The sequence below is a fragment of the Stigmatopora nigra genome, chromosome 13 (genome assembly GCF_051989575.1).
Source record: "Stigmatopora nigra isolate UIUO_SnigA chromosome 13, RoL_Snig_1.1, whole genome shotgun sequence".
Lineage (NCBI taxonomy): Eukaryota > Metazoa > Chordata > Actinopteri > Syngnathiformes > Syngnathidae > Stigmatopora > Stigmatopora nigra.
The window spans coordinates 11610074-11628964 of NC_135520.1; the positions used below are offsets into that span (position 1 = coordinate 11610074).

Below are 18891 nucleotides of genomic sequence, written 5' to 3' on the forward strand. Positions count from 1 at the left end.
CACTCAAGGCAGATCAAGTTTCCACAGCAGTAAAAACAAAACAGATAACAGGAAGTCAGCATCGTGAAGAAGGAGCTGGGATTGCATCTTCTAAACAGGCAAAAGTGTTGCAAAATTAATTTACCGTCCTTCATGTAAGGTCATGATTTCATAGAAAATGCAACAAACTCGCTTTTTTTGTTTCACTTTTGTTTTTTTAATACATGGTATTTATTTTGTGCAATATGAAGTTGGCAATAAGCATAGTGTAGTAATTCGAAAAAAGGTATTTGTTTGTCCTAAAGCTACCATCAACCATTGTGTACATAGTTGTCATTGGTTACGTCACAGATAATTCTTATCATTTAATAATTATAATCGGACATAGGCTTTGTCATCATCATTGACTCGACAAAAGCCTAATTGTCATCATACCTAGCTGCGTATGTTGAAATCGGTAGTGCTTCTCCATAAGTTACTTTTTCCCAGAAAAAAGCCCAAATAAGTGATAATTCAGACTCTTAATTTGGCATTCTGCCGTGATGGATACATCGCATCACCCCCTGAGCGGATCACTTGCCTCTCACTGTCTTTCACTTACATTCAGTCAGACAGTAAGAGGCAGATCACCGCACGTCTTTTCATGTTACCTCACCCCAAAGTTATTACACAGAAGGGATTGTGTGTCGTGTTACCGCAAGTTTAGAGTCCTGATGGATGTGGGAAAAACTGTCATTAAGCCTATTTGTCCGAACTTTGTGAGACCTATAGCATCTGCCAGAGGGCAGCAGCTGGAACAGATTGTGACCAGGGTGGTATGGGTCCCCGATGATGTTCCTGGCTCTGCTGAGGTAACGAGGGCGGGCAATGTCTTCCAGTGAGGGCCGAGAGCAGCCGACGATCTACTGGGCAGTGTTAATCACTCTCTGCATGGCCTTTTTGCCTGCTGCCTTGCTTCCAGCGTACCACACTGTGATGCAGTATGCCAGGATGCTCTCCACAGTGGGTCTATAGAAGGTTACCAGAAGCTTAGTGTCCAAGTTGTTTCTCCTGAGTACCCTGAGGAAATGGAGTCATTTCTGGGCCTTCTTCACTACTGCCGTGGTGTTTGTAGACCAGGAGAGCTTATCCGTGACGTGGACCCCCAGGAATTTAAAGGACTGGACCCTGTCTACACAAACTCCATTTTTGAGGAGTGGGGCCAGTTTTATCCTGTGTTTGCGAAAGTCCAGGATTATTTCTTTAGTTTTCGTGGTGTTCAGTGAGATTGTTCACCTGAGCACCACGAAGACAGTTTGTTGACCTCATCTCTGTAGGCCAACTCATCCCCTTCTGAGATGAGTCCGACCACAGTGGTGTCATCGGCAAATTTGATGATGGATTTAGACTGGTGGGTTGGTGTACAGTTGTATGTGTACAGGGAGTACAGAAGAGGACTCAGCACACAGCCTTGAGGGGAGCCAGTGCTCAGAGTAATGTAGGAAGAGAGGTGGGGAGCCAGTGCTCAGTGTAATGGAGGACGAGAGGTGGGGACCTAGTCTAACAGTTTGTGGTCGGTTGGTTAAGAAGTTCTTTATCTAGCACCAAATGGAAGAGAATAGTTCAAGGTGGGAGAGTTTGCCAGCCAGAATGTCCGGTATTATAGTGTTGAAGGCTGAGCTATCGTCAATGCAAAGCACCCTCACGTGGTGCTCCAGGTGGCACAGTGCTATATAGAGCTATGGCGATAGCGTCTTCTGTAAACTCTGATATGACATTTTCCATTAAATTTGCATTGGAAGCAATTATTATATGCTGAGAAAAGTTGGACTAGCAGTTTTATCCATTCATTTATTTTCCATCTCGTAACCGGATTCGCTAGCTCTCAAAATTATAATCAGACAGCTTGCCGAACAGACACATCGAGACTATTAGTATATTAATTGTAACTTCTTGTAAACTGTGTGTGTGTGTGTGTGTGTGTGCGAATATGTGACATGCTAAAGTGTTTAATTTATTATTTTATTAAACACAAAAGCCCGCGACGACGCCAGACAGCTCAACGAACAGACACATTGAAACTATTAGTATATTAATTGTAATTTCTTGTAAACTAGTCTAAAATGTGGGATGGGCACGGGCGAGGTAAGTTTGTCTACACACACTAGAACAGGACTTTTCGTTCGGTCACCCGGGAACACATATTGTAAAACATGTACACACACACCAATAAAATGTAACTTATTGATAATTTTCATATTAGATATTTAGGTACAGGGTGACCCAAAAAGATGCGTACCAATGGAAACGTTTTCGAAACTGATGGGTACGCATCTTTTTGGGTCACCCTGTATGATAAAGGTAACATAGTAAGCATAATCGACCAGAGGCGGTCGATCAGGTTTTTTATTTTGTTTTTGTGACTATTTTCCGTGTATGCTTTTTTTGCGGGAAAATCGCGTAGAATTACGTAGACAAATATTTTGTATCTATTTTTTGTAAATCTGCAATACTAAAAATATATTTTTGTACTCCCGTGATTGAGTAAGATTCCAAATTCCTAAAAAGAACCATAAACCAACAAAAATGAATTTTACGACGCGCACACGGGGCGCAGACACAGAATCCTAGCAATGTAAGAGTTCTGTAGATCGTCGATGCGATACCATAGTGAAGCAGCAGGGGGTGCGGACAATCTCACAACATTCGTCATCTAGTGATGTCATCTATTGACCAGCCAATCATGAATTTTACGACGCGCAGACGGGGCGCGTACACTTACAGAATCCTGCCTATCAACGACCTCTGGTCAAATAATTTTGAGGGCTAGAGATTACCTGGTTGATCACTTCAACAGTAAACTCTCTTTCTCTCTCGCTCTCTCTCATGATTGTAATTTTGAGAGCGAGCAAATCCGGCGACTAATTGTCCGTCCGACAAAATGTCCGACAGCGAATCCGGCGATGAATTGTCCGTCCGAGAAAATGTCCGCCGGCGAATCCGGAGATGATTTGTCCGTCCGACAAAATGTCCGACGGCGAATCCGGCGACGAATTGTCCGTCTGACAAAATGTCCGACGGCGAATCCGGCGACGAATTGTCCGTCGACCAAACGTCCGTTCAACGAAACGTCTGGGGACGAAGTGTCCGTCGACCAAGTGTGCATCGACGGGTATGAATGTGAGCGTAAATGTTTGTCCGTCTCCTTGTGCCCTGGGATCGGCTTGCCGCTGATTCAGGGTGTCCCCCGCCTCTGGCCCGAAGTCATCCAGCACCCTCCACAATCTCAGTGAGGATAAAGCGGTTCAGAAAATGAATGAATGTAGGAAAAAAAACACTTTATTCATATACTAGAAAGTAATCCTCCAATATGAACGGTTTTATTCTCTTTATTTAAGTTTATTTTTCAAATGAATATAGATAAAAACAATATTTACTTTTTTCCATCTTAAAATAAAATTTTAAAATGACATTAAATTCTAAAAAATATTTATTACCAGTTACATAATAAAAATAAATACAATTGAAGAATATAATAACAGTGTAGAGACAAGATACTGTATGAGAAAATATACTTAAAACAAAGCCTTTTGCTCATATTTTGTGTTTTCAGCAACTCTGATTAGTTTTTTTATCTAAATATTTATCATGCTAAATTTGATGTGTTCTTCACGTGGTGTCAGAAAAGACATATAGTCCATACAATTCATCCTTTGACCACAAAGAGTTTGTACATGTATGTATGAATATGTGAATGATTCCATCAAAATCTGGCTTAGCTTCCAAAGGCAGACAATGATTCAGGGGGGTAATGGGGTTGCTAAGAAACGGTGATGTCGCGCCTCATTTCTGCACTCTCCCTCCCTTCTTGTGTCTGTGTTTTTTTTTTACATTGTTTGCATCACCCTCGGGCCCTGAGCATTTCACAGCACCGCCCCATCTAGTGATGGTCACCGCGAGGAAACGGTGGGGAGGACAGAGGGCGGTCGCATTGATGTAATGCGGGAGCGCAAGGAAGGTTAACGGAAGCAAAGTAGCCAGATGTCACAGTGTTGCTGGAAATAGAACCGCATTCGCTCAGTTGCGCCTCACCGTTTTCCCTCTGTCTGTATAGTCTCCCATCTTCCTGCCTTTGCGTTAGTGCAGTATTCTCTGGAAAATATGATGAGGGCGACGCCAACTTCCCGAAAGGTACAAACCCGTTGGTCTCGATACTCGTGCGTTTGCCAGTGAGTTGTCTTGGATTCCTAATTTTGCTTGTATCAGGTATTCTTTTCCAATTTTTACTCATCAGGTTTATCTCTGTTGCTGTTTAAGAGGCTGTGAGCTCTCATTTTGCCTGGACTAAATTCCGCCCAATGTTTGATCTCACGCTAAATCAATAAAGCATCCCATGCGTAAGAAGCAAATGAGCAAGATGAGGGAAGTTTTATGTCAGAAGAGATTGGTTTGAGGAGATAAAGAAAAATACAAAGTTATTTTCTTCTTATTCCTCCTTTTATTTTGCTCTCAAGAAGAAGCAGATAGATATTTTCCAAAAGGATAACAAGTTCATTTTAACAATTTAAACCTCGATCGCTGTCAGCAATGCAATTATAACAAAAACACAAAATACTAGATTATTATGGAAAAATGGTTTATTGGCCAATCAAATGCATATGTCAATAACGTGAAAATTATAGTCCAATATTTCCCAGTTAGCTCGACTCCCATATTGGACAAAACAAAACAAACCAGTTCTTTGACTTTTAACTAATGTAGTCCCCCAATCCACTGAGACTAGAAGCGTCTGGAACCGATTGTTCTATCACTACCAGGCACTTCCTGTCTCAATGGATTGGACTTCTAGCCCCATCAATGCAACTAAAACATTTCCCTAATGGATCAGCGAAATTGATGCAATATTCAATTTCTTTTCCGTCTATTGATCCATATAGAATTCTAGAAAATATCTTACCATCCATGACTAACCCTACTTGTTTATGTCCTTCCTTCCCCCTCTATCTCCCTCTTTCCACTCTGCATCTTCATCCTCCTCCTCAGACAACATTGGCCAAAAGGCCCAAGGTAAGTCAGTGTTTTATTTGGAGAAAACACAGCTCGACCTAGTCATTACTGTGATCCTTCGCCACCTCACAGCTTCAACTTTCGCTGTTTCAGTATATCACATTTCTTTTATATATTAATTTTTTTTTTAAAGTTTCTAAAATCGTCAAAATTCACCCTGAGACTTGGAAACGGAAAACAGGAGATGAAAATTATCAAGATTAAGGGCACCGCTTCTTCTACGGCGCTGGAATGGCATGCACTTGACGCAGAACAAGAAACGAAATTTCACCTTAGAAGAATGGCGTGCAGAATAATACAAATAGTCGAGAAGGACGTCGTGTTGCCTTTTCAACTTTTGCATCATGCACACAAAGATTGCGCTAAGCCTATGCCAGCATTGTATGGATTTTGAATCGCCATTTCAAATGCCTCCTTTTGCGTCCTGCGCCATCCAATAATAAATCTACCGAACGAAGGAAGAAAGGAAGAAGCAATGACAGCAGCACTTCCAGGAGTAAAGGTTATACTTCATTGCAAGCGAATGTATAATATTGTGCATCAATTTTTGGCGAAATACAGTATGTGTGAGAACAACATTGCTTTTCGCTTAATATTTGAAGATCTAAGTAATATTTGGAGAAAAAAGTTATATGATTCTGAGATTTAAACATTACTACACTGATTTTTACATCACGAGAACCGGAATTTCTTTTACTGGCATTTGGTTTATGTGAAAAAGTAGATTTTTGACATACTTTGGGGGTTTATTTGTTCCCTGGAGATACATATTTGGTGAGAACGACTTTATGTAGTTACTTTAGGCGACTTAGTTTACAATTAGAAAACTTTCAACTTGTGGTGTGCCATGAAATTTTTTTCGACGCAAAAAGTGTGCCGCAGCCCAAAAAAGGTCAGGAAACACTAGTGAAGCGGTTCATTCGCAGTTCTGAGATCGAGGGTTTAATCCAATGTTTGGACTTTCTTGTTTGGTGATTGCATGTACTCCCTGGGCTTGCATGGGCTTTCTCCAGTACTCTGGTTTCCTTCTACATCCCAAAACTACGAGGGTTACCCCTGGGTATGAGTGTGAATGTGAATGGTTGTCCATCTCTTTGTGCCATGCGATTGGCTGGCCACCTGGTGCTCATAGCTAGCTGGGATAGGCTCCAGCACCCACCGCACCCTTGTAAAGATAAGCAGTACGGAAAATGAATTAATGTTTGACATCACAAAAAGCCATTTGAAACTCAGCAGTTTTTATGTGACTCAGGCTATTTTTCTTCAGGAGTCGAACCGTCTGGCAGGCTCCGTTGGGAAGGCACAAGGATCTGGCTTGGCCAGTGAGATGAGCAGCAGCGAGACCAGCACACCCGGAAAGATGCCATTAGCGCCACCCAACCCCAATAAGGTATCACTATACCGTCGGTCTTGGGCACTCAATATGGGATTTTAACAATGGTGGAGAAAGTACCAAAACATCTACTCTCACAATTCAATTTTACTCAAGTAAAAACATTTTTGATGAAATTTACTCAAAGTAAAAATAAATGGTAGTGATACCTCTACTTACGAATGCCTCCATATACAAAGTTCTTAGGTTATGAAAGACTTTTATATCAGAATAACTATTCCAAGTCACGAAAATCTGTGTTAATCTTGAATGCCCTCGCTGGACTTAGCTAGCTTGCCACTCACCTCATTCACAATATCAATGCAGTATAGGCTAATTGCCACTTATTACTTATACTTATTTAGAGTCATGAGTGCAGTACCCATCACAAGCGGTAATACACATTTTATATCTGATATTTTTCTTTATTTTTATTTTTTGCTGGAGTTAGTATATTATTACTGTCATCACTCACAAATTTGCGGCTTCAGTCTGTTGAGTTGTTTTCTATTTTAAGTATCCAAATCAAAGGTACCCATAAAATTGTCAAAATTGACACTGGAACATGTAAGCAAAAGACAACGGATCGCCCAATGAACTCAGTGCTGAAGAAGAAAAAGGTCAAGAAAGAAGAAAAATTCCTCTGAAGAAAAAAAAAACATCCACCAATTTAAAAAAAAATTCCACCACAGAATAAGAATAGCCACGTGAAGGACAATGCCATTAATGCCGGGTGAACGCCGGGCAGATGCCGTTGGCCTTATCCAAAAATAAAGTTATCTGGGCGGACAGGATACCTGGGCGGACAGGACACCTGGGCGCCACGGACGAGTGGAGAGAAAGTTAAATTTCCCCTATGAGTGCGGGCAGCGGGCGGATGCTGTCACTCACCCGAGAATAGAAACCTCTTGGTGAACAAGACAGCTAGGCGCCGTAAAAGCAACGATGCAATGTATCCATAATGGCAGAATGCAAAATTATCACCTTTTTGGGTCTTTTGCCGGGAAAACGCACCTTATGGAGAAGCACTACAAATTTTGTCATACGCAGCTGTGTATGATGACAATTTGGGTTTTCTCGAGTCAATGATGATGACAAATCCTGTGTCCGATTATTATATTATTATTAGTATTATTATTAGAGGTACCACTGCAAAGACTGCCAATCCTCCCAAACAAAATGGAATGGGAGCCTATTTTTCTACAATGGCATTTAATGTTAAAGATGCCTCAATCTGTAGTACATTAATGTAGTGCATTTTTTTCTGGATGTCATTGTGCTTAGGAGGAGGAAGCTCTTCGTGCTCAGGTGAAGGGCCTGGAGGAAAAGCTGGAGACACTGAAGTTGAAACGCGGCGAGGACAAATCCAGGTTGAAGGAGCTGGAGAAGCACAAGATTCAGCTGGAGCAGCTTCAAGAATGGAGGAGCAAAATGCAGGAGCAGCAGGCCGAGCTGCAGAAGCAACTCAAGGAGGCCAAAAGGGTACAATCCATTGTGATCTATTCACTTGTGTCTCTATGACAGTGCTACTCAATTATTTTCTGTTGCGCCCCCGCCTGGAAGATAAAAATCGTATTTATTTGAGTGGATTGCACAAAAAATCGAAGCAAAGTTTGTGTGCACGTTATACATGAGGTCTGCCCTCTGCTGGTGAAAAAGTCCCCTGGCACACGGTCTATTGCCCAAAGACGTTTATCTGACTGACGTCTGGGCGAGCGCCAACTTGCCGAGGGAGCATCTTGCCGAAGGTAGAATTAGCCGAACGACTAATTAGCCGACCGACCAGCCAGCCGAAGAACGTTGTGCTGACGCGCTCGCCCCGGCCCCCGTCGTGTGTGTACATGTTTTTCAACCTCGGCCCCTGGGCCATATACGGCCCGCCCCGCGGGCCATATACGGCCAAATATTCATATCTAATATGCATTTAGAATAACAAGTTACAGATAACAACATTCATTTGGAATAACGAGTTACAGATAACAACACTCATTTAGAATAACAAGTTACAGATAACAACAATCATTTAGAATAACAAGTTACAGATAACAACATTCATTTGGAATAACAAGTTACAGATAACAACATTCATTTAGAATAACAAGTTACAGATAACAACATTCATTTGGAATAACAAGTTACAGATAACAACATTCATTTAGAATAACAAGTTACAGATAACAACATTCATTTAGAATAACAAGTTACAGATCACAACATTCATTTAGAATAACAAGTTACAGATAACAACATTCATTTAGAATAACGGGCATTTATTCACGGCCAAACAAAGTAGTTATAACAGTAAGTACTATAATGACAGAAGAAAAAATGGGGAATCAAGCACCCTGGGCTCGGTTCTAGTCTCTAAAAACCACCAGTACTTTTATTAATGCTGCAGTATTCGTGTTTATTCATTTAATGCTGTTTTCGGCTGGATTTAAAGTCATTTTGTGCATTTTGGGGCTTTTCGCGGACGCATTTGGACGTTTTGCCTCTCATGGCTGTTTTTTTTTTGTCACGTGACTCTTGTCACGGAAAGAGAATTCAGGAATATTTTTATTAAGCAGCAGCACCAAATTTGAACTTTGTAAGACATGCATTTGTCAATGTAAAAATAAAAGATATTTCCCCTTCAATTTCTTTGCAATGTGGAATCTTCCTGCAGCCGTGAGAACAAATGAAGACAAAGTAGTAGTTGTTTAATTGATAACTCTTTGGAGTTCGAGATACGCAGAAATATATCGTAATTTTAAATAATTTCCCATTATTTTAGGAAACATATATTCAAACTGATTTGCTGAGAACCTTAATTCAAAGATTACTCTCAATGTTTTCTATGCTGGTGTAAATTTTCTGGATTAGCATTACAATTTCCTGTTATAACTCCTTTTTTCTTCTGTGATTATACTACTCACTGTTATAACTACTTTTTTTCTTCTGTGATTATAGTACTCACTGTTATAACTATACTTTTTTTCTCCTGTAACGTACTGTTCTGCGTGTGTTTGGCCGTGAATAAATGCCCTTGTTATTCTAAACAAGGCGGGCCGAGGTTGAAAAACATGTACACACACGACCGGGGGCGAGTGCGTCGGCACAACGTCCTTCGGCTGGCTAGTCGGTCAGATAATTATTCGATCGGCCAGATGCCCACTCGGTGAGTTGGCCCTCGCCCAGACGTCAGTCTTTAGGCAGGTAGACCGGCGAAGATCAAAAAGCATGTTTCTTTGTTTCTTGAGGCAAAATCTGCAAGGTATAGGGGCCCGCCCAACTATTTGAGAAGCACTTCTCTATCATGACCCGAGCTTTTGCCGACAGGAGGCTAAGGAAGCCCTGGAAGCCAAGGAACGCTACGTGGAGGAAATGTCAGACACAGCGGACGCTGTTGAGATGGCCACACTGGACAAGGAGATGGCTGAGGAGCGTGCTGAGTCGCTGCAGTTGGAGCTGGATGCCGCTAAGGAGAAGGTGGAAGAACTCACTGTCGACCTGGAGATCCTCAAGCATGAGATAGAGGAAACAGGTGTGTTCTCCGACCTCCTTCTGACCCAGCTCGTCTATTTACGACTCTCCCTGTCAGGTTCTGATGGGGCCGGGTCTAGTTATCACCTCAAACAGCTGGAGGAGCAGAACGGCAGGCTCAAGGAAGCTCTGGTCAGGTTCGTTCTCACAACTTCTATTTCTTTTTTACTCCTTTCGGATTTCAATCTCTGTTACTATTTCCCTTTTGTGTTAAATACCTTAACACAAATGAAAAATGTATATCTGATAAATAATTACAGTCATACCTCTTCTTACGAATGTCTCTAGGTGGGAAAGTTTCAGTGTTTTATATGCGACATACAAAAAAGATCGAAGTTACAAAATGTTTTGTTGACATTCCATTTAGCGCACCACGGTCTAATGGATGCATATTAACGTAACCCCAGCCTTTACTGTAGCGCCTTATAGTGCAGTGCGCCTTATATATGGAAAACATTTTAAAATATGTCATTCATTGAAGGTGCGCCTTATAATGCGGTGAACCTTATAGTGTGGAAAATGGGGTAATTTTAAAAAGATGCCTTTTTTGTCCACTACAATCAATTGCAACTTTTTTCCTTTAGATACTTTTTCCTCATATTTTATTGTTGGCTTATAATATATTTCAGTACATGCCACCCTAACTAAAACTGTAAACAATTAAAGTGTTTTTGAAAAATAAAATAAATGAAAAATAAAATTAACTTTTCTAATCAACTAATTTCACTCTAACCTCAAACTAATGTCTTACACATTCTCAATCTATAACGGACGGTCCTAGTTATTAAATAAGCATTATTGGGGTCACTTATGTTATGTTAACCAAGTGAAGTCTCCATGTAGTGTACTGTTCTCATGAATGCATGTGAGAAACAGTGCACAAACATTGATTTTTTTTTAACTGAACTTCACCAGGACTCTCACATCACAAAACACTAAGTACCCAAACCTCATTGCTCCCAATCCATTTGCCTTCTGGTAATGTTCGATGACACGACTGATTTTACAGACGTCTTTGCTGATTTCTGTATCTTTGGTGTTCTTTGCTGATTGCTTTGTGTACTTTAAACAACCCTTGTAGTCCACATGGCTCCTTTCACACACTTGAATACAGCAAGCATATCCCAAAATACGTTATTGATTGGCTAACATAGAGTAAGATGCCATGCTAAGCCAATTAGAGACAATCTAACAGTGTGGGGCAGTTCTTATTTGTATTATTGGCAGCTCTGTATGGAGAACAAAGGAGCACCTGTGTGAATACATACATGACTTGAGTGGTCATACAAACAAAATACAGACAGGCGAGAGTATACATTTTGAAGATGTAACAGTCTGCACTTTTTAAAAGTAACTTGAACCACATTCGCGGTCAACAAATTAAGTTTCACCCAGTCCTAATGGCTTTTCAATGGTGCTCAGGATGCGAGATCTATCGGCGTCTGAGAAGCAGGAGCACACCAAGCTGCAGAAGCAGATGGAGAAAAAGAATGCAGAGCTTGACGCTTTCAGAATCCAACGGGAGAAGCTGCAAGATGAACTGGCAGCCACTGAGAAGATCGTGGATGAGCTCAAAGAACAGGTCGCGCTCACCTTACCAACACCTCCAGTATTTCATTTGTCATTCTCAACATAGGCGTCTCATGAGCCAGCAAGAAACCACACATTTAAATCCACGATCTCAACATCAATAAAAAGAGCAAATCAACAAAGGACAGAGCTCAGAAACCACCTTGTTTTTAGGAGAACAAAAATAATTAACCCACAAATGCAGTAGTGCAGTGTAATGCATTTATATGTGCGGTACACATTTCAGCCAAAACTTTTAAATTGTCCATCTTTCAATATCTCGTGATCTCTCTACTTATAAAATTAATTTGTTCCAGAAGGGGGTTATGACTTATATTTTGCATAAGTAAAGACATATTCTATATTGAATTAGTGTAATTTGTTCCAGAATCATTAACTCTTACGCCATAATCGCTCTAAAAAAGTACTATACCAATTTTTATGGCATGTATGCAAATGTATGTATGTTTGCAAAAGAAAAAGAAACTTATTTATAAACCCATTAAAGTGAATATAAAATGTAAATACATTTTCCAATGGGGTGGAATTCCTAGTGCTAGCTAATTCAACATGCATACACATTCATGTAAACACACAATCCATCAAATTTATTTAAGTACTTGGAATTGGTGGCCTTATTACTGCAAAAAGGAAATAACCATACAATTGTAGCAAACTGTACCCAGAAAAAAACACAAATGTGAAGATAAGACATGTATGACAATGCTGATTATATTCAGGTGGACACAGCTCTGGGATCTGAGGAGATGTTGGAGACTCTGACAGAGAGGAACCTGGATCTTGAGGAAAAAGTCCGCGAGCTCCGTGAAACTGTGACTGACTTGGTAAATGGCTATTTGATGGAAATGTATGGGTTTTTATATCAGCAGTTAAAGTTTGTCCACCAATGGGAACCAAAGAATTAACCCCAAAAATAACTGTCCTAACTAATTGGCTGCCATTGGTAGTGCTAGATGTCATCCCCACTTGGTACGAGAAGCTTCCATTTTAGTCCAAATAATTTGGATGCCTAGTGCCTTCAATGGCATTAAAAGAGGATCATTGACTTCCAACAAGCTTATCGTTGCAGGAGGCCATTAACGAGATGAATGACGAGCTGGCGGAGAACGGTCGTGAGACAGAGCTAGAGCTAAGAGAGCTTCTGGATATGAGCGGTGCCCGAGTGCGTGAGGCCAACCAGCGGGTGGAAGCAGCGCAGGAGACAGTGGCAGACTACCAGCAAACCATCAGCAAGTACCGACAACTCACCGCTCACCTGCAGGTTACTGGCTCGGCCCCTAAATATGAACTGGGTGTTACAGTCAGGTGCTAATAAGGATGATTCTTGTGTTAATCCGATCGATAGGAAGTGAACCGGGAGCTAACCAGCCAGCAGGAAGCATCGGTCGAGCTCCAGCAGCAGCTGCCCGCAGAGATTTTTGACTTCAAAATCAAGTTTGCAGAGACCAAAGCCCATGCAAAGGTCAGGACTGATACATTTTTAACAATGTTTGAAGGCGTGTTTCTTATTACGTATGCTGTGCTCTTGTGGGTTTTTTCACTTAAACAAAATTACACTTGTCACTAGCATACAAATTAAATCATCATGCAGTTGGATACTGTAGGATGCTGTTGGGTACTATACAATGCAGTCCTATACAATAAAGTTACGAGGAAGTATAAACTGGAATGACATATTTATTCATATATTTTCCATTCGCTTATCTTCACAAGGGTTGTGGCACTGCCGGGGCCTATGAAAACTATTGTAGTAAGCTGGGGACACCATGGATTGGTTGCCAGCCAAATGCACGGCACAATGAGACAATTAACCATTCATACTCAATCTCATCCCTAAAGACGATTAAGAGTGTTTAATCAGCCTAGCATGCATGTCCTTAGGATGTGGGGGAAAACCTGGGTACTTTGATAAAAACTGGAAAACAAAACCAACTCCACACCAGGGATTTAAACCTTGATCTCAGAACTGTCGCCTCCTGTCTCTGCATGTGGTCACAGCAGCGGGGTGCCGGGATGGGCAAAGGAGCGGGGCACCGGGATAGGGGGCACCGGAATGGGAACACAGGAACAGGGCGCCAGAACGGGGCACCGGAATGGGAACACAGGGACAGGGCCCCGAAACGGGATCACATCGGCGGCTAGCTGGAATGGGAACACAGGGACAGGGCCCCGAAACGGGAACACATCGCCGGCTAGCTGGAATGGGAACACAGGGACAGGGCCCCGAAACGGGAACACATCGTCGGCTGGCTGGAATGGGAACACATGGGCGGCTAGCCGCAAAAGGAACAAACGGGCGCTAACCTCAACGGAAACATGAGCGGTTAGCCAGAACGGGAACACGGGAACATGGGAACAGGAACACGGGAACGGGAACACGGGAACATGGGAACAGGAACACGGGAACACGGGAACGGGAACACGGGAACGGGAACACGGGAACGGGAACACGGAAACACGGGAACACAGGGACCAGGGGTCACGGGGACTAGGGGTCACGGGGACTAGGGGTCACGGGAACATGGGAAAGGTAACACGGGAACAAGGGAACGGGAACACAGGAACATGGGGACACGGGGACACGGGAATGGGAACACGGGAACACAGGAACGGGAACACGGGTAAACCGGGAACGGGAACACAGGATCGGGAACGGGTACACGAGAACACGTCTATCTCCTTGTGCACTGTGATTTGCTGGCCACCAATTCAGAATGTCCTGATACCCATAGTTTGATAGGATAGGCTCTCATGTGTAAATGTCTGAGTGCTGGGCGGGCGGTTTTTTCAGTGTCCCCCCATTAGTCAATGCAGAATGGTGCTTGCTCGCCAATACGAGGAGTATACTACTTCCCATTGGTAAGTGGTCGTGCTATTGTGAGAACATTTGTGTGCATCATTTTCGGGATATTTTGAAGGAAAGACAAAAGCAAACAACCGTCGGTAGGTTCCTTTTAAAAACTGCATTTGAAAGTCAGGGTGAAGGCAAGGCAAATAGAGCAAACCCGGGAGGAGAAAGCTATAAAGATTTAAAACTAAATTAGAATTAAGTTTAGTGTAAGGTTAGATTAAATTTCTTTTTCAGTGTGTCTGTATCGTAATCCAAGTTCATTTAAATTTGTTTGTTATTTTACGAGTACATTGCCGTGTAAAAAGTCTCTCTCTCTGTCTCACTGTCTCTCTCTGTCTCTCTCTGTCTCTGTCTCTGCCCCTCTCTCTCTGTCTCTCTCTGTCCCTGCCTCTCTCTCTCTCTTTCTCTCTCTCTTCTGTCTCTCTCTCTTTCTGTCTCCCCTCCACAAAATCAGTCTAATTTTCGTACCATTAAACTTCATAACCACTAGTTATTTGTTGTTAATAAATAGCGAATAAGAGCAAATAAAATATTTTTCCATTCCAATATTCAGTTTTTTGGTGTTTTTTTCAGATGGTTAGAACAACCTAATTTGTTTCTATTTAATTTCTATGGTAAATGTGATTTGAACTCAGGCCATGGAGATGGAGCTGCGAAAGATGGAGGTGACAGAGGCCAAGCGGCACTTGTCCCTGCTCACATCCTTTATGCCTGACTCCTTTGTTCGGTGCGGCGGAGACCATGACGCAATCTTGGTGCTGCTGCTCCTTCCCAGGATGGTCTGCAAGGTAGCGAACCTTTGACACTTTGAATTACATTAAATCTTGCATGAATATTTTGTATGTACAAGCATTCGTAAGTGGAGACACCACTGTCTATATACACTAGACCAGGGGTCGGGAACCTTTTTGACGTAGAGAACCATAAAAAAATTCATATTTTCAAATGTTATTCCTTGAGAGCCATACTCAAAATTTAAAAGTAAAAATACACTAAAATGTTAGCTATTTGTAGTAATTTTACCACTTTTCATGTACAAATGAGATCTTTTGACAACATAGTCGCGCTGTTGCTAATCAATGATAATCAATGGGAGTAAGCATGCAGAATAATTTAATTGAAAAAAAAGTTTCAAGCTGCACTTCAGGTAGTGTCGGCGCCACAATGCTCACGCAATGCTCCTATTGATGCATTCAGGACTGTGCTTTCTCAATAGCGGTTCCCATATTTTACCTCACAGTTTAGCGGGGAGCCATATTCCCCTAGCAAAAGAGCCACATATGGCTCCCGAGTCATCGTGACTGGACGATTCGCCGAAATAGGTTTCGCCGACGGATGTTTGAACTAAGGACAGTTCGCCGAGGCGAAAGGATGGTTAGGGTTAGCGGGTTAGGGGGTTAGGGGGATTAGGGTTTAGGGGGTTAGGGCTTGGGTTTGGGTTAGGGTTTAGGGGGTTGGGGTTAGGCCTAGGCCTACCCCTACCCCTGAACTAGACCAAGGAGCACAAGCAAGTCTTTTCTCTGAGCGAGGAGGCACAAGGAAAAGTGTTAAACTGTTATGTATTTTGCTGAATCACAATTCCAAGATTACTATGCCAACCTGGGATGCCATGTCGTCCGGATTATAGCCTGTATTCCTGATGGTGCTGCATGAGCATGGTAGCATGGGTAGCCTGTGCACCTCGAAAGATACCATTACTGCAGAAAACTATCTTCATGTTATAAAACATTTTATGAAATGGACAGGCATGCAAGCTTTTGATGGACCATGCCTACGTAACAAAAGTTGCTAGGGTATATGATTGGTCAATGGGCAAATGAGGGCCAAAGGTTATTTGTCTTTTGGATGTTTGTTTAGGCAGAACTGATTAGCAAACAAGCCCAGGAAAAATTTGATCTCAAGGAGAATGGAGCGGTGCCTGCTGAACTGCGGGGGTCTGCAGGCGATCGCCTGAGCTTCGCTGCGGGTCTAGTCTACACACTGACCCTCCTGCAGGCCACCCTCCACAAATATGAACAGTACGTTGAATATTTAGCTGTCAAGCCGTCAATACAAACCCTTTGACATTGAGTGTGTGCGCACGTTTGAGGGCCTTGTCAGAATGCAGCGTGGAGGTGTACAAGAAAATTGGCTCATTGTATGCGGAGATGAGCATCCACGAACGCTCGCTCGAGTTCCTGATGGATCTCCTGTGCAAGGACCAGCTGGACGAGACTGTGAATGTGCAGGCGCTAACCAAGGCCGTCAATTACTACCAGCAACTCTACTCCGTTCACCTGTCGGAGCAGAGCGAGGACTGCACCGTGCAGCTAATCGACCACATTAAGGTGAGAGCCAAAAGCAGCTGACTAGCAAAGCTCGATTAATGTTAACCGGGACGACATGGTGGTAGTTCACACAGAATGCGCTGGACTGCGTGCGTGTGGAAGCCGGACGCCTAAGGTCCTTCCTACATGCCGGCCAGGAAAAGACAGACCTTAGAATGCTGTTGGAAGAACTGGAGACAGCCTGCAGCGACGCGCAACAGTTTTGCAAGAAGATCCGACGACGTATGCCGGGAACCGACGCGCTGGGAATCCCGTCCGCCCTCGCCTTCGGGCCGCAGGTGAGTGTGCTCCCCAAAGCCACATTGTTTTGGTTCTTATGCCATTAGCTCTGGCAGCTAACCTGCAAGCTAAACTTCCAACACAGTTATATTCTACTCTCTGCTGTTTAGCCCAAAAAACAACCCAAGTCATTGGCCACACGTCATTTGTCATTGGTCAAAGCCAGTGGTGGGCCATGCATTTCACACCTAGGCCTTCAGTAGTGCGACATCTGAATCAATCCAAGCCTCAATAAGTATTTTATAGCTACAAAACCTTAACTGTAGCATAAAACATAAAAAAAACATCAATAATAACCTCATAAAATTGAAATATTATTTCGGAATAAAGCCACATTTTACTCACCAAAAATATTTGTTATTTGTACACAAAATCCATCCTCCTTTCTTTCCTCAAGAAGATTCCAATTACTCTGTCATACAGATTATCCATGCGTTTCAGTTCCATCAAGAAGTTCTTTTCTATTGCCATCGAAGCAAATACTGAAAATCAAACCTGTCTTGTTGTATTTCTGGCACAAGTTTTTATTTGATTTAGGGCTAAAATATCCGTTACTGATTGTAACAGGCTTGCTCACTACACCCTATCACTAGCCAATCATAGTTTGTGAAAACGCTGACGTTTCCCTATACCTGCGAGTAGGCATTGGTCTCGCCGACTCAAAATCTGATTGGTTAAAGCAACAGTTTTATTGACGCTTGTTTTATACAGAGGAGCCTGCAGAACTGATTGTGAAGGCTTCAAGGCAGATTTCTGACCCTGACAAAGAATAACAGCTGAAATGTGATTGGTTAGATGCTTAGATATAAAAACACACATCAAGAAGCAGTGCAACCAAGGGAAAAGCAATGAAAGGAAGCTGACAGACAATTTGGAATTATTTAATAAATATTCATGGACAAAACAACAGTTTGTGATTCAGATTTTTTTTAACCCAGCAGAGAAGGTTTTGCATACACTGACAGTCCACCAATGGTCGAAGCAGTTTTGAGGCAAATATTTGGATTAAAACAACCGTATAGACTACTTACTGGCTGCTCTTCTTCCGTCTATGTGTTCAGTTCTCTCAGTTCAGCACTCAGTCGGACGGAAACAAAAACATTTATATCGGCAGTGTTTGTGTTGGGCCAGTTTCCTACACTTATTCACCATTTTATGATGAAACTGATTTCTTCGGGGGAAAAACTAAAAGCCACAGCCATGACCGTAATGAAACTAAATCAAAGAGGACATTGTGCGCAAAAAAACCCCATTTGCCAGTGACGGTCACTATGTAAGAACTGTATTTTTCTGGCCAACAGTGAAATGGGATTAAAACTGTTGTTTTGTTGTTGGTTTTTTTTAAACTTTTTTGGTTTTTTCCCTTTTTTGGGGGGTTAATTTTGCAAAGAAAAAAACTATGGGTTGGGGCTCACCAAAGTCCAATATATCGCATTCAGTAAAGTGCCCCTCACAGGTGGCAGGCATATTAAATGTTTTTTTTTTTGCCTTAAAAATATCCCTTTTCATTAGTACTTAACTTTTTCTTAAAAATGGACTGAATCATCAATTTTTTTGTCTTCTCTGAGAAAATAATCTTGTAGACTATCTGTTTGGAGAGAGGGTCAGCAGTCAATTTTAGTCTTTTTTTGCACATGGCAGGTGTCGGAGGCACTGCGCGAGTGCCGCAAGCAGCTGACATGGGCAGTGGCACTTCTGCAGGAGGTGGCAGCGGCGGGGGCGCAGATGATGTCACCGTTGGGCGAACAGGAGGGAGGCCTACCAGCTGCCAAGCTGTACAATGTGGCCCTCAAGGCCGGAGAGCAGGTGCTCATAGGTCTTCTCCATCAGTAAAGAATTTTTTTTTTATTATTCTTTTCTCTCAAATTTACCTCGCCTCAGTTAAATTTTATATTTCCTTTGTGGATATCTTTAAGGTTTATGTT

General features: G+C 42.2%; 1 protein-coding gene across 3 annotated transcripts in view; it reads left to right on the plus strand.

Moving 5' to 3' along the window:
* Positions 1 to 18891, plus strand: part of LOC144206040 (dynactin subunit 1-like) — a 42311-nt gene that overhangs the window by 13018 nt on the left and 10402 nt on the right. For 2 of the 3 annotated variants that reach the window (XM_077730724.1, XM_077730725.1), the window contains 14 exons: positions 5002 to 5025; positions 6293 to 6415; positions 7682 to 7879; positions 9716 to 9920; positions 9978 to 10056; positions 11342 to 11501; positions 12229 to 12333; positions 12579 to 12770; positions 12855 to 12971; positions 14996 to 15148; positions 16218 to 16378; positions 16450 to 16687; positions 16753 to 16965; positions 18608 to 18772. In XM_077730724.1, the coding sequence (XP_077586850.1) occupies positions 5002 to 5025; positions 6293 to 6415; positions 7682 to 7879; positions 9716 to 9920; positions 9978 to 10056; positions 11342 to 11501; positions 12229 to 12333; positions 12579 to 12770; positions 12855 to 12971; positions 14996 to 15148; positions 16218 to 16378; positions 16450 to 16687; positions 16753 to 16965; positions 18608 to 18772 (2133 nt within the window). Of the gene's footprint in view, positions 1 to 3851; positions 4150 to 5001; positions 5026 to 6292; positions 6416 to 7681; positions 7880 to 9715; positions 9921 to 9977; positions 10057 to 11341; positions 11502 to 12228; positions 12334 to 12578; positions 12771 to 12854; positions 12972 to 14995; positions 15149 to 16217; positions 16379 to 16449; positions 16688 to 16752; positions 16966 to 18607; positions 18773 to 18891 lie in introns of those variants that run through there. The other variant, XM_077730726.1, reaches the window with a different exon arrangement.